General features: G+C 32.6%; 2 protein-coding genes across 4 annotated transcripts; one reads left to right on the top strand and one right to left on the bottom strand.

Annotated features, from left to right (window-relative positions):
- Window positions 1–1,177: 1,177 nt before the first annotated feature.
- Window positions 1,178–4,901, top strand: LOC124819758 (uncharacterized). Of its 2 annotated transcripts, XM_047291331.2 has the most exons (3): window positions 1,178–1,323; window positions 2,284–2,395; window positions 2,638–4,901. In XM_047291331.2, the coding sequence occupies exon 3, from the start codon at window positions 2,693–2,695 to the stop codon at window positions 4,508–4,510; it is 1,818 nt and encodes a 605-aa protein (XP_047147287.2). In that variant the 5' UTR covers window positions 1,178–1,323; window positions 2,284–2,395; window positions 2,638–2,692; the 3' UTR covers window positions 4,511–4,901. The 2 variants fall into 2 exon arrangements, with proteins under 2 accessions (XP_047147287.2, XP_047147288.2); XM_047291332.2 differs by lacking the exon at window positions 2,284–2,395 and having other exon boundaries at window positions 1,197–1,323.
- A 659-nt stretch (window positions 4,902–5,560) lies between these two features.
- Window positions 5,561–14,943, bottom strand: LOC124819760 (GHMP kinase family protein). Of its 2 annotated transcripts, XM_088106719.1 has the most exons (11): window positions 14,874–14,943; window positions 13,001–13,077; window positions 12,752–12,905; window positions 12,555–12,652; window positions 12,308–12,417; window positions 12,166–12,218; window positions 11,705–12,085; window positions 10,906–11,010; window positions 9,397–9,624; window positions 7,156–7,278; window positions 5,561–6,137 (listed from the first exon to the last, which is right to left on the bottom strand). In XM_088106719.1, the coding sequence occupies exons 2-11, from the start codon at window positions 13,006–13,008 to the stop codon at window positions 5,871–5,873; spliced, it is 1,527 nt and encodes a 508-aa protein (XP_087962845.1). In that variant the 5' UTR covers window positions 13,009–13,077; window positions 14,874–14,943; the 3' UTR covers window positions 5,561–5,870. The 2 variants fall into 2 exon arrangements, with proteins under 2 accessions (XP_087962845.1, XP_087962844.1); XM_088106718.1 differs by lacking the exon at window positions 14,874–14,943 and having other exon boundaries at window positions 13,001–13,218.
- Between the last annotated feature and the right edge of the window lie 325 nt (window positions 14,944–15,268).

The following is a 15,268-nucleotide window of genomic DNA, read 5'->3' as shown; positions in this document are numbered from 1 at the left end:
AGATTTGTTTTTTTTAAAAATCATTGAAAAAATATAATATAAATAAGCTATATGAGCATAATTCATACGTAAAAAAATACCATATTTTCTAATTTAAATTAACACCCATCCTAATTCGAAATCTTAAAACATTTGATTTATGATTTTTTTATTAATTTCTTATTTTTAATCAATGAAAAATTTAAACTCATTTTTATATTTTCAACTCTTTAAAATTTAAAAATAAAATTTCCAACACTATAGAATGCACTTTTTTTTTCACCAACTTTACGTGAATAATAATAAATTATGCTTTTTTCAATTGTGCGTGTTAATCCATTTTACAAAAAAAGAAAACCTGAATTTTGAATTTCATTTTAATAAAATGCAATGGTATTTGAAATTAGCACATCACAAAATACATTGTAATACTTTTGCATGGATTATTTCAATAGAAAATTACAAACTATTAATTACTTGCATAATTTCATTGTTTATACTGAACACAAGTTTTCAATCATACATATAAATTTTATTCAAACATATTACTACTCCTTTTTCTACATATACATAAGAACAACCTAAAAATGCATAAAGTTGAACTTCAAGAAAAAGGAAAGAACTTAATTAAACGAAATAAACTTTTAATGATATAAGCATAAAAGCACTTTAAGTTTTCAACATATAAAAAATATTTAAATACATTTTTAATTCTGAATTTTAACGTAAAATAAGGTTTGTTTCTATTTAAAATTTAGATACATTTTAGTTTTAAATTTTTGAAAAAAATTATATAATTTTTTTAATCTAATTACATTATTTAACGTGTCAAATATATTTAATATTAATATTTAACTTATTTATACAATTGATATAGTTTTTTTTCAATGTTAAAATATAACAATTTTAAACATCTACTAGTTTCAATTTTATATCAAAATTTAAAAATTAAAAGGAAATACTTAATATTGTAAAAAATAATATCAATTGAATAAACATGATTTTGTTAATTTATTATTTAGAACTAATTCTAAACATAAAAAATTAGAAACTTTCATCAGAAATACTTACTATTTTTTCTATAATAAAAGGAGATGTTAAATTTTTTATATAAGAAATGTGATGGTGGATTTTGAATGAGTTGTGAAATATTGATTTCATTGAATATTTAAATTCGAAAAAAGAAATATTTATTTTGGGGGGTCATTAGTTTCACTCGCTTTCTCTCTGTATCTCAGTTTCTGCTTTGTTTCCATTCCATGTGCACCTTTTTTTCTAACACTGCATCTTCTTTCTCTCTCTCTCTTCCTCAAAGATTCACGGGTTCCTCTATTTTCGTGATCGGTGAGTTTCTGGTTCTCTCTCTATTCGTCCACTGTACTTCATCCGGCTCATTTCTCCAACTTATTCTACACCATTTCTCTTCACTTTTGCTGCTATCACTTGATGCTGTTAAGATTTGAGTTCTGGCTGCTATAGTTATTATCCATATAAGCATACAAGATGGTGAAGTGATGAAAAGTTGACAAAAAATATATTTTTTTTATCAAGGAGAACAAAAAATAAAGTTTTGGAATCTGGGTTTGGTGCTAGGATTTGGGTTTAATTATGAGTTTTGGATTTGTGTTATTATAATTTCAGTGTAAAATTGATAAGAAACCGCGCAGAAAAAATGTAGTCCCTTTCAGCTTTGAATGTCAGTTAATTCTTGATATAATGAATGAGTAGACAGGGAATAAGATCCATATTTTGGTTTATGTCTTGTATTTTTTTCAGTATATATTCTTCAGCTGTATTTACTTGAAATAATTGAGAAGTTATATTCCATACTTGCTTCTTAGTGAAGCATTTCTACCCATCAGAAATTACAAGGGCAAGGGCAAACACCAACGAGGGCAACAAAACAGAATATAACATTATTTTTGCTTTTACTGGAATATATGTTAATTATTTTGTATGGGAGAGCCACTTCATACCGGTCTACTTTTGATGATTTGATGCAAGGAATTAGTACATCTGTTAGAATTGTATACCTTGACAAAACATGTAAAACATCAAGAATATTACTTGAGCCCTATCTATCCATTCTTTTAAAATACTTATGTGGAATAAATATGAACCATATGTTGTGAAGGGGGACAAAGATAGAGTGGGAAGAAAAAAAGGAAACAAATGCTTTTAATTTCTAACTGATATATTTTTGTGCCTGAATCATCTGAATAAAAAGAAGATAGATAATGTGGTGTGGTTTTAATGTTAAATCACTTTGAATAGCTTGGCATGACTGTAAGTGTTTGATGGCAGGGAGAAATAAGAGTACCAAATAAGTTTGCTCGAGACCATAGTGAATTACTTTGAGTTCATTCCCATTATTCTCCTTCTTCTGGTGTGAGGACAGAATAATAAAACAAAGCAGGTAAGAAAAAGATATGCATATTTTGTGTAGTTTTTTCTTTTATTATTATTGTCAAGTAGCAACGCAATACACATTCTTTTGTTTTCTTTCATACATGTGGTGTTAATAGCTTCTTTGGTATTATTTAGAGATAGTATCTGAAATTTTTTTTTATACTGGCCGAAATTTCTCTGAAATGAGTAAAAGATTATTAATTCTGTTTTAACTATCTCATTTTATATTTTATTTGCTGAGCATTGCAGAGTTATGGAGGTGGATTTATCTTAAAGAGCGCAGTTTTATCTTCCAATAAAAGCAATGGTTTCAGAATCATGGTTTCGTAGTTTGTGGAAAGCTCCTCGGAAGCATGATGCTAATTCTGAGAAGGTGGTCATTGAAGTATTAGCATTTGAAATAGCAAGTTTGATGTCAAAGGTAGTTAATTTATGGCAGTCTCTGAGTGATAAACAGATTGTTAAACTAAGGGAGGAAATCACAAATTCGGTGGGCATAAGAAAGCTTGTCTCAGATGATGATCATTTCATTGAACGTTTAATCTGTTTGGAGACACTTGAGAATTTGGCACACGTTGCGGAGTTTGTGGCCAGGCTTGCTAAGAAATGCAGCGAACCAATTTTAAAAGGTTTTGGAAATGCCTTTTACGAATTTATCAATACAGGTATTGATCCATATGGGTGGGAATTCACTGGCAAGAAGATGGAAAAAAAGATTAAAAGGATGGAAAAGTTTATATCAACTAATGCAAGTTTGTATCAAGAGATGGAAGTGCTTGCTGATCTTGAGCAAACTTTTACTAGGGTGAAAGCTCATGGTGAATCAGATGGTGTAACTTTAATGGAGTACCAGAAGAAGGTTGCTTTGAAGAGGCAGGAGGTAAAGCACTTGCAGGATATTTCTTTGTGGAACAGGACATATGATTACACAATACTTCTTTTTGCAAGGTCCTTATTCACAATATTCTGTAAGATCAACCGTGTATTTGGAATTCAAGAGATGGTGGGTGTTGGTGGAACCAATAATTCAAGTGTCCTGAACACAGATTTCATTTATAGAAGTCAATCGGTTTCCACATTATTGCAATCTTCTTTCAACCCATCACAGAATAGTGTTGCCAGATTTTCTTCAGGACCCCTTAATGCTATTACCGCCAGATCAGGTCCAATTGGTAGAACAACAAATAAAGCAAATATTTCTAATTCTGGTCCTCTTGGTGACTCATCCACTAAGTCAGGCCAGATTTTAGGAAAGTATACAAGTGTCAATTTTTACTCAGGTCCTCTTGGAAGGAAATCGAATCAATCAATACCTGTTACTGGAAGAAATAAAAAGAACAAGATTTGGAGGTTTTATGGGCACTCTACTGCCGGAAGTGGGAAGGAAGCTCCCACAAGACCCAGTAGACTGACTCAAGTAGGACCTTTCAAAGGATGTATGGCTTGGGACAATGCCTTATTCACTGACTGCCAGTCAAGTACAAATGGTGTTCATCATGGAATTCAGAATCCCAAAGATGTTAATTCAAATCCTCTTTGTCCTGGAAAAATAGTTCATCATACTCAATCGGTCTTCAAACCTCTCCGCAAGCTATTGAATCCTCCACCTGAAACACTGGGTGCTGCTGCTCTGGCACTGCACTATGCAAATGTTATCATTGTGATTGAGAAGCTAGCAGCTTCTTCACACTTGATTGGTCTCGATGCAAGAGATGACCTGTACAATATGTTACCGGGACGTGTCAGAGCTTCCCTTAAGACCAAGTTAAAGCCATTTACGAAGACCATGGCTTCATCATCATCCATCTATGACCCAAGTCTAGCAGAAGAATGGAATGATGCAATGTCAAGCATACTGGAATGGTTGGCACCACTTGCTCATAACATGATAAGATGGCAGTCTGAGAGAAGTTATGAGCAGCAGAGCTTTGTTTCCCGGACAAATGTGCTGCTGGTACAGACCCTTTACTTTGCAAATCAAGATAAGACGGAAGAAGTAATCACCGAGCTTCTTGTTGGTCTCAATTATGTCTGGAAATACGGTAGAGAGCTTAATGCAAAAGCTCTGGCAGAGTGTGGCAGTTTTAGGGTAGACAGTGAATATCCTAATCTCAATGGATGAATAATCTGTATCAAGGTTGTGGCCATTTCCTACAGGAGTCCCAGTTCCTTGCCAGTGATGAGGACTAGCAGAAACAGCAACCATCACTCTTGTTAAATCAACAAATGTGAATCTAATGCTAGATGAAGTATGAGAGAAGTACCTATGTATTCATTATTGTGAAAATTTAGTATCAAAATGCGTACCTGGTGAGGAATTTTTTCAATCATTCATCGTTAATTTTCTTGGATGAGTTACTAGCTGCTAGAACTTGGTTGGCTTGCCTCATCTTTGCAATGTTGGCCTTCTTTATTCCTTGATGAGTTCCTACTTCTTACGTGATGGTTAGGGTGTGCATATATTTATGAACATTATTTCATATTAAATTGTATAGTAAATGCTTATTCTGCAATATCTTCTGAATTTATACTACTGATAGCAAGTACCATAATCTATTTTTCTTGTATGCTAAAATTGCTAAAATGTCATTGTGTCTATATATATCTAGCTCAAATTACAAACCCGTCCGTGGAGTAATTTGTATATCTCAAATCCATACTATCCACCTGTTTCCGGTAGATTTACTAATCAGCGTTTGAATGAAAATTTCTAAGAGAAAAATTATTGTTTAAGAGAATTTATACTTTTGACGAAATATGATATGATTGGATACAATTTTTTTTGAAAAAAAACTGAGATTCTAAGAATTTATAAGAATATTTTATTATAAATTGTAAAATTTCAAATAAAAAATGATTTTTTTTTTACATTCTCCTCTTTGTGTAGTCTTATTTTCTCTCATTACTCGTTCTATTATGCTCTCTGTTCTTTCTTGTCACTCTCCCATCTCTCTCGCCTATCTCATATATCAACCTCGATGAGTTGTAATTTACTGTTTTTGATTTCATCTGCAAATAATACCTGTTGTAATTAGTAGGTGGCTGCATCAGGTCTTCAGGCTCTAATTCGTGTCTGGCCAGTGATATTGCTATTACATCACACGCAGTACAAGACATGATCAAAAGAAAATAAAGTTGCCAGGAGAGTTTTAGATAACATTCCCTCGACCAGTTGTAGAAAAGTAGGTACACTTTGTTTTAAGCACGTTATGCAATATATCGGAAATTTGGATGATACACTTTGTTTTCTTCTGTTCTTGTAGTAAGAAAACTAGGTTCAACGAATCTTCAGCTCGTTTATAAAACCAAGAATAATTTGGAGGGGGTTTTCACTTTAAAAAATAACTATAACACATCACAAGCTTATTTAAGTCCACTCATTTCCCCCCGAAATTTAAAATAAGCAAACTAATACCTAGTGAAGCCACACTCCACGGAACTATTTTGTGGTGATTAGCAAACTTTAATTGATGGAAATGAACTTATTCGATATTAATTGAAGACACAGCTGATGTGATTTCATATGTTCGGGGGTCCGCACTTTCTAAACAAACGCCACAAGGATCTTCTTTAACCAACAAGGCAAGAACATTATGTGAACTCCATATTTTTGTCACATTGCTGCTAGAATTGCCCAAACAAACAGCAAAGACTGCATCAAATCCTCCTGCCCCTGGCACTCCAGCCAACAGTACTCCTTCCAAGTTCAATGTACCATCTAGAAGTTGCGTTTGTGATTCTGGTTCAATCTGTACACGTTGGAACGAAACTTATAAGTTTTTAAAATAACGAATCCCTTAGAAGAATGAGTTTCTAACACCAAACCTCTGACAATAATTGAATAGTTGAAGGAAATATAGTAATTATGCTCAATAAACACAGTCTAAATCTAATATAATCCATTAAACATCAATTTCCTGATCGATTCAAGGGGTTCATAATTGACAAGTTGAAACAAAACAACTCTTTTAAATTTACCTCAACCAGAGTTGTGACACTCCTGAATACTAAAAGATATAACCCCAATCTGAAAGATGTTAAATGATCCATGACTTTTTGTTGATTTGCAATGGGGTGGGCAGTGGTTTGAAGGCTACTGTAACAAGAAAAGCCTAATAAAAGTTATCTTATTTTTTGTTTTATGTTACAGAAATGATCTTCTTTTAACATGTCTAACGTGCCCCTTCAACGAAGAGCTCTTTAGGTTTGAACTGTGGACAGTGCACAACCCACCAACCTTGTGTTGCAATTCAAATTTTTAAACGGATGAAGGTGCTGAGGATTTAACTCTAGACCACTTGGTCATATAGGCTCTAGAAACATGCTATGAACAATCTCAAAAGTAACCATTTATGATATAGGTAGTGAATTGTACTTTCTAACCCAACACGAATAAAGTAATCATTTGGGAGTGAAAGAAATCTTGATATGGGACTTTTTTCAGTTCTTGATTGACAGTGTATGTGTATCATAGCCATGCATGCTATGGAATGCACAGATAGCAAGTAGACTGACCACAGTGGAATTAAATCCAACTGTCATACTTCCGTGTGAATCATTGGGATGGCCTATATTATTTGCAAGTAAATTGTGAAAATTAGATGTATGATCATTCTTACTGATAGGAAGATAAGAGATCTGGATCTAAAGAGGTATGGATAAATCAAAATCATTAATTTTCAATCGAGAAACGTATATGTATGATATAGATCAGCATCATACGAACAGAGAACAATAAAAATAAGTGCAATGGTTAAATGAACTTACCGGAACGCCTGCAGACTCACCCATCAGGCGCATATGATATCTAATCATCAGCATGGCATCTTTTGCACTAAGCAGCGCTTTAATTACTGCTTCTTTGTTAGGTTCAGAAGATAGTTCTATCCACTGATAAAGCAATTTGAATTTCAAAGTTAAAAAACCCAAACAAAAAGAGAGAAGTTATGTGAAAAAAAATCTTAGAACTTGACAAAATAAAATAGACGTCTCAAATAAGAAATCATATATCAACTGAACTTGTGATTTACAACCTGAAACTGAAATCCCGACTACAATGACTACAGAACTTGAAATTAAGTCGACAAGAATCATAGAATTATCCCACATGGGTGCTTCTTGATAGTCACAATATCAAATTTAATTTCTAGCAATGAGAAGCAATGTAGGAATAACCAATGTTGATTGCTCCTCCGTCTCTTAACGCAAAAGAAACTTTTCAATTTCACCCTCTGCCTTCCTCCCTCACAAAGAGTCAGCTCCCCTTCAAACTGGGGGTGAAAAACTAATAGATGTATTTCCAATATAATGTTTAAATCGATCTCATTTACATGAACACTCCATTGCTCATTTCTAAGTGTTACAAAACTGACATTAAGGTTGGGCCACAATTTTTTACATCGTTCCATAATTATAAGACTTGAGTTTATTGTGAACTATGAAGTTTGTAAGATATATTGTGTTTTATGTTAATTAGGAAAATATAGACATTTGATATTATTTGATATTGGTAGGTAGATATTGTTTGTAACAATATCTTCCATTTACCATATTTATGTTTCGTTACCATATATACTTGTATCATTCTTCATTATAAATATAGTTACCCTATGTTACGTATCCGAGTAGGAAACGTAATCAGAACAACCTCTCACACACTCAAAGTAAGCAAAATAATAATGAAAGAATGGAATTGAACGAATGAATATCTTTTATTGATGGTAATATCTGAATAAACAAAAGTAAACAATAATTGGGAGCATAACCTCCATCAATTATTTGGGAGCATAACCTCCCTCACAAGACAATAATGTCTGTCACAAAACTCAATAATCAAAAGCATACCTTTAATCCTAGAGTCTCCCTTTATTTATACTAATTATTTCCTAAATAAAATATTTCCCTAGAATAACATATTTCCCTAGAATAAAATATGCATATTGTTCTAAATAAAAATTTTCCCTAGAATAAAATATTTCCCTAGAATAAAATATGAATATTCTAAATAAAATATTTCCCTAAGATATATTCTTATTTACTATAATTATTTCTAAATATTTCCCGCCTATCCTAACTGTTGTCCCAGTTAGGATAGTCACTCTTCAACCGATCGGGTCCAACTCCCGTTCGGCTTTGCTTCCCCTGCCTCCTACTGTTCGGCACCCGCTCTTCACCACCTTCCACCGTTCGGCTAGACCTCTCCACGCCTTCCACCGTCGGCTAGACCTCTCCACGCCTTCCACCGTTCGGCTAGACCTCTCCACGCCTTCCACCGTTCGGCTACCGTTCGGCCTTTACCGTCAATACCGTTCGGCCTCACTTCCCTCCTACCTTCCTTCTCCTTCTCATATACTTTCCAAACCTTATTATTACCCCTTACCTTATACCGTAACACATCAAGACTTAGTTCGTTAACTCAAAGGATCAGTTAGCATATATTTTCACTAAGCCTTTAAGAAGACTGAAAATCGATTATATTTGTAACAAGCTTAGTACATATGATTTATATGCACCAACTTGCGAGGGGTGTTAGATATACTGTGTTTTATGTTAATTAAGGAAAAATAGACATTTCATATTGTTTGTAACAATATTTTCTATTTACCATATTTATGTTTGGTTGCCATATATACTTATATCATTCTTCATTATAAATATAATTATCCTATGTGTATTTTAGACACAAGGGAAATTAATCCTATAATTAGTTTTTCTCTATATTCAACAAAGTTCATAATTCTCAGGCAACAAGGCCATAACAAGTATGAAGGATGTCAGGATAAGAGAACTGTATATAATCAGCAAAGATGTACCACTTAATCAAAAACTGTCAAAAAGAAGGGTAAAAGGCTAATCCAGTACAAAGAATATCATAGGGAAACAACGTTTAAGTTATCTGATTCTGACAGGAAGAATTCTCAAGCAATTTACTCTAGTTGCATAAGTATACAAATTCTGAATCAGAATCACTCCATTAAATTGATGTCACAACTGGTTACCAAGAAATACCTTGTCTGATCTGAGGATGCTGCAGTTTTCAATCACAGACTTATATGCATTCCATTGCTCCTTCGCTAATTTGCTTAAAAGGTTTAATTGCATTTCCAATGCTGAATTTGCCTCTGACAATTTTCTCCATGTGTCCAGGGATTTATGAGGGTCAGACTTTTGCCATTTTTTGACAGCCCCAACCATCGATGGCGTAGATGATCCACCAGTTCCAGGTTCTCCTAGTAACTAGAAAAGACAAGATATCAATCAGCCTTAGAGACAAGAGAATTCATGTCATATAATATGGCCGAAACACATTTGGAAACCCTCAATATTATTCATTTGCAGATACTGATATCACTGTGTTGCCACTACCATGGCTGGATTTGCAATGAAAGGTAATAAGGTAAATATTGAAACAGAAACAAATATAACAGGGTTCGCAAGAGACGCTATAATCTTCATAACTGGTCTCAATACGCAGATGAGGACAGAAAACAATCAAATTGTCTTCTGTATCTTTCAGGTTTGTTTACGTATAAAGTTTGAAACCACCTAACTGATTTTTAAGTAATATACATTCAGAAAATATTGAAAATAATCGAGGCTCTCTGTTTTCAAAAATGTCATATGACGCTATTCAAAACTAGGCTAGTGAACTTGAATTTAATTGTATTATTGCAAAAAAGAATTAAAATTCTGTCACTTCGGTCATCATATGCAAATGCATTTCAAGGTTTACATAGGATGCACATAGAAAAGTTCAACGAGATAAAACAACATAAAAAGATATTAAAAATGAACACTGTTAATGGATTTTAGCTCCCAAATATCAGATTCTTGTTAACCAAAAATTAGATTTCCTCCACATGATTGTCATAAGAAACTGTACTCTAGAATCTTAAGAAAATGACAGCAACGAATTTCCACATATAGGAAGAACCCAAGTACTCACGTTAAAAGTCAACATGTAATCAAATGAAAGCTCAGAACTTTAGTCATTGTAAAATGCATTTGGTAATCATGAGTCTAAAATGTGGATTGCAGAAATGATAAGCAATTCATGGAATTCTGAAAAGCCAAGAGGAATCCTAAAAGGAGAAGACTCTATCTAGCAAGCAACACACCATTATTTATGTTAGATATATTGCGTTTTATGTTAATTAGAGAAACATAAACCTTTGCTATTGTTTGATATTGCTGATATTACGTTTTGTTGCCATATATACGTGTATCATTGTCATTACAAATATATTACCTTATGTGTGTTTTAGAGAGAAGGAAGATTAATCCTATACTTAGTTTTACAATATTCAACCATTTTTTTTCTTGTTTTTCTATTAAAAGAAGGTTGTGTATAGAAACGAAATGTATAAACAGCGTCTGGACTTGGGTGCATCCCACCATAACCACCCTTTCAACCAGAAGAGAGACACTAGGGGATGAGGGAGGTGGGGCAAGGAGTAAGTGCCCATAGCCATTTTTAGGACATAAATGTAGTAAAATAAGCAAGATTAAGTAGCTTACAAGAGTCATCAAAGGTGGTAAAGAGAACTCAATCGTGTCATGGTCCCATTTTCCTCTAATAATTTCATTGAGAACATCTGGTAAAGGCACAGCTTTATCTGCAATCTACGATGTCAATAAAACAAAAGACAATGAAGTTATTGATGTTTGTGGAACGGTGCTACAAATTCCAAAAGAAAATTTGCTTAGTGCAAGACAAAACCAACAGAAGAATCCTAGCATGTTTTTTTAACAATTGGGAAAAAACACAGATTGCAATGCATGGTAGTGGCTACTTATTATATGAAAATATTTTTCACGAAAATTTAAAAACTCAAAGATAATAGTTGTCAATGATCTCTAGATGGAACACAACCATGGGTCAAACAAACCAGGGAGGGTGCATTATGCCAGTTCCATAACATTTGCATACTTAGCTGAATGCACGTCTTTATATGCAGAGTGAGATCTACTTACTCCACGCTATGTCTGTTCAAAGACATTAAATTTCACCAATCCAATTGCCAAATTGAAAGCACTCATTACAATAGTCCAATCAACAAAAAATTATAAAATTTTAAAATTAATTGATAATTCATCAAATATTTTCAACTTAACACAACCTCTTTTTCTAAATACAAGTCAATGTCATCCATAAGATTACAAACCAACAAATGTCTAATGTATCTAAAACTTAATGTTAATGAGCATTGTAATAATATGACAAGATTCTATCTTAAAAATTACAAGATTAAAGGGTTTGATGGGTGAAATTTAATGTCTATGAAAAAAAAAATTAAATAGGATGTGAGAGGAAGACCTGGGTGGAAGAAATCACTTCTGGTGAAAACCGCACATACCGCTGACTGCCATACACAGCTGAACTGACATCAAACCCACTGCCTACTTTCCCCTGTGCAATACAGTGTGCAGTTTGAGCAATTTTATGCACCATATCAAGATCTGTGACATCTTTCCTTTCCCGGTGATCCTTCGAAGAGGAAAGCTTCACAACATCCAGATAATGAAGTAAGGCAGCAACTACAGCCGTAGTCATCGCTGCAGATGAGCCCAAACCAGTTTTAGCCACTTCAGGCTTGCAATTTCCCCCATCAGCACTATCAGCATTGAAAGTAATGGAGGAAAAAGGTGGAAGTGAGGCCAACGATTCTGGCGTCAAAGGGAGTCCACGTCTCTCAATCTGCAGAAGCGTTTATTAACAAATAATTAGTTGGTCAAAACTTTTAAATGCTCAAATCATGAAAACAAAGGGCAAATTACCTCATTCCTGTACGAATAAAAATCATTGGAACCCAAAATTGTTATGTCAAGACCTACAAGATCAATCCAGTTACAAAATCGAACGTTCAAACCTGCTTTTGTTTTTTTAATTTCTAAAAAAGGCGAAGAAGCGTGATATCACCTTGTAAAAGCAGTTTGTGCAACACCTCCTTTTTACTCTGGTCAAAAGTAGCATAAGCAGCAGCCACGGAATACTGCACGGCGTATTCCACAAAAGGATTTCTCGTATCACTGAAATGATGAACCAATCACAGAAATTACATCAAACATTGAGAAACCAGAAAGAGCACAGTAATAAAGCGACCAAACATACAATTTGTACATTGCTTGCTAACTGTGAAACAATTAATCTGAAACGGAAAACATGCCTTGAGGAAACGGTTTGGATGTCAAGATTTTTAAGCCCAAGTTTGTAAAGAGCTTCTCTGGAAAGCTGAGGAGAGGTTAACCTGACATCCGTCCATGCCTGAATGAAAATCAATAAGAGAAGTGAGTAAAAGATAAAAACAATAATGCGAAGAGAGAAGAAGAAGAAGAAGAAGAAGAAAAAGAGGTATAGACAGACCCATGCCCAGGAATCGGATTTGATTTCGTGGTGAAGGGGTTTGATGATGGCGTAAAAGCGAGCGTTTGTACTGAGGACAAGTCCTGAGTTGGGTCGCTCCAAAATGAGGTAACCGCCGGTCATTAACACTTTTCCGGGAGCTGAAGTAACAATCCTGTCAATCTCAATTTTAGTTCGCAACTACCACAAATTCAATTCAATTGAACAATGATCAAAAGTGCAAAACAATGTGATTAGTTGTTGACTTACTCGGCCATCGTTGCTATGCAACTCGAAATGGCTTAAACTGTTGCTGTAGACGCGATGTGATCACCACCACCGTGTTTCTGTTTCAGACAGTGAAGAAGAACCAGAACAAATAATCAATGGCCTCGCGTTGCACGTGGCGAGTGTAGGTGCAGTTAAGTTTAAGAAGGTGCAGTTGTCACAGTAGTAGTAAATTCATTCCACTGTTCCACATTCCAATTCTAAGTCTTCAAATTAACTGGGATGTGTTTCTGGGTCGTACTTTTCTTACATAAATTTCTAGGCTTTATGGTCTTGCACCCCATAAGGCTTTATCTTCATGCACCCCCATAAGGCTTGATCTTCACGCACCCCATCATTTTTAGCAGCACTTCCATAATTTTTAAATGACTATTTTACCCTTTATAAAAGTAACTTCTTAATTATGTATATCTAAAGAGTGTTGCTCCCTCCACCACCATCAAATCTGCACCTCCTCATATCTAATTTGTTCTTGTTACAAAAGAATGTTAATATCCGTTCCAAAAAGAAAATTGGTTGTGACACGTCCGTTTAAGTAATTTTATAAAATATATTTGAATAATTTATTAAATAATATATAAATTAAATTAATAATAATTATTTTATTAAATAATATAAAATTAATTTACATATAATTACGTAATAATCTTTAAAAAATTTAAATAATATTTAAATATTAATTTAAAATACAATAAATTAAAAGTTTAAAAACTAAAAAAAAAACTGCAACGGCGTCACATCCGTTAATGGATGTGGCACATCCGTTTTAATAGATTTATAAAAAGTATTTAAATAATAATATATAAATTAAATTAATAATAAATATTTTATTAAATAAAATAAAATTAATTTATAAATAATTAAATAATAATTAAAAAAATATATGATTTATATATTAATTTAAAATACAATAAATTAAAAAATTAAAAACTAAAAAAAACTTCAACGAATGTCGCCACATCCGATGTGGCACATCCGATTTAATAGATTTATAAAAAAATTTAAATAGTTATTTAAATAATAATACATAAATTAAATTAATAATAATTATTTTATTAAATAAAATAAAATTAATTTATATATAATTAAGTAATAAATTTATAAAAAGTTAAATAATATTTATATATTAATTTAAAATATAATAAATTAATAAACTAAAAATTATAAAAAAAAACCTCAACATCGATGTGACACATGTGTTAAAGAATTTTTTTTTCAACGGATATCGACATCCGTTAAAGAAAAAGGTGGGGTGTAGGATATTTTAAAATATAAAAGATAGTTTTGGAATTTATAAAAAATGTGGTGGTGCAGGAAACAATGCGGGGTGGTATAGGGAGTAACCCTCTTATCTAAAATATTTAAGAACAATTTATTTTTTACCTTTCGAAACAAAATTTTTAAAATAAACTTTTTTGAATATATAAATTTCATTTCGGAATGAGCTTCTAAAATAGAATTTCCATGTCAAACCTTCTGTAATGCATATCACGTCGTTTCAAAATAAGTTTTTAAAACAATCTTTCCAAAAACAAGTTTTTTTTGGAACACATGAGATCAAATCCTTTTTGCAATTCGTTCTCTCTCTTGTTCAATTTTTTTGCAACGGCAATGGTGTAGCAGTGGTGATCATGATAAAATTGGCAACAGTAGTGAAGAAGCACATTTTGGTTTGAAGAAGAAAAAAACCTAAATATGGGTAAGGTTATATATAGTTCAGTATATTTATTTGTCATTTGTTTAATGAGTAAAATTTATATTTAAAAAAATATTTTTAATTAAGTTATACTTTTTTTCGCAACATTTTATAATTAAGAACGAGGACAAACATTATAGCAGATTATTTAAATATTACCTGTAATCACCGATATACAACTTTGAAGACGAGGGGTTCCATTTTTCATTTTGTTTTACGACCTGCCCACTCAAATGATATATAAATGCAAATTTAGAAGATGAAAATACTAAGCTTCAAAAGAGTTAGACCTTCTGAGTACTAATTTAAAATTTATGCCGATGTTTAGTCCATTACAATTTACAATTAATTGTGGTTGCGAGTATTTCTTTTATCCCTTGTTTTTAATGTTAAAATATAATAATAAAAAAATTATAAATTTTAATGCATCTATATTTTCAAAATACAGATAATAATAGTAGATTTCCGAGTTCGGTAACGTAGAAAGGAATAAACAAATAAAGATAAAAAAAAATTGGGTCTTTTTTGAAGAAATAAATGAGAAATTGAATTAA

Source organism: Vigna umbellata, chromosome 2 (genome assembly GCF_029865625.1).
Source record: "Vigna umbellata cultivar VRB3 chromosome 2, Vumbellata_1.0, whole genome shotgun sequence".
Classification (NCBI taxonomy): Eukaryota; Viridiplantae; Streptophyta; class Magnoliopsida; order Fabales; family Fabaceae; genus Vigna; species Vigna umbellata.
Note: the sequence above shows the minus strand (reverse complement) of the source record. Positions and strands in the feature narration are given on the sequence as shown.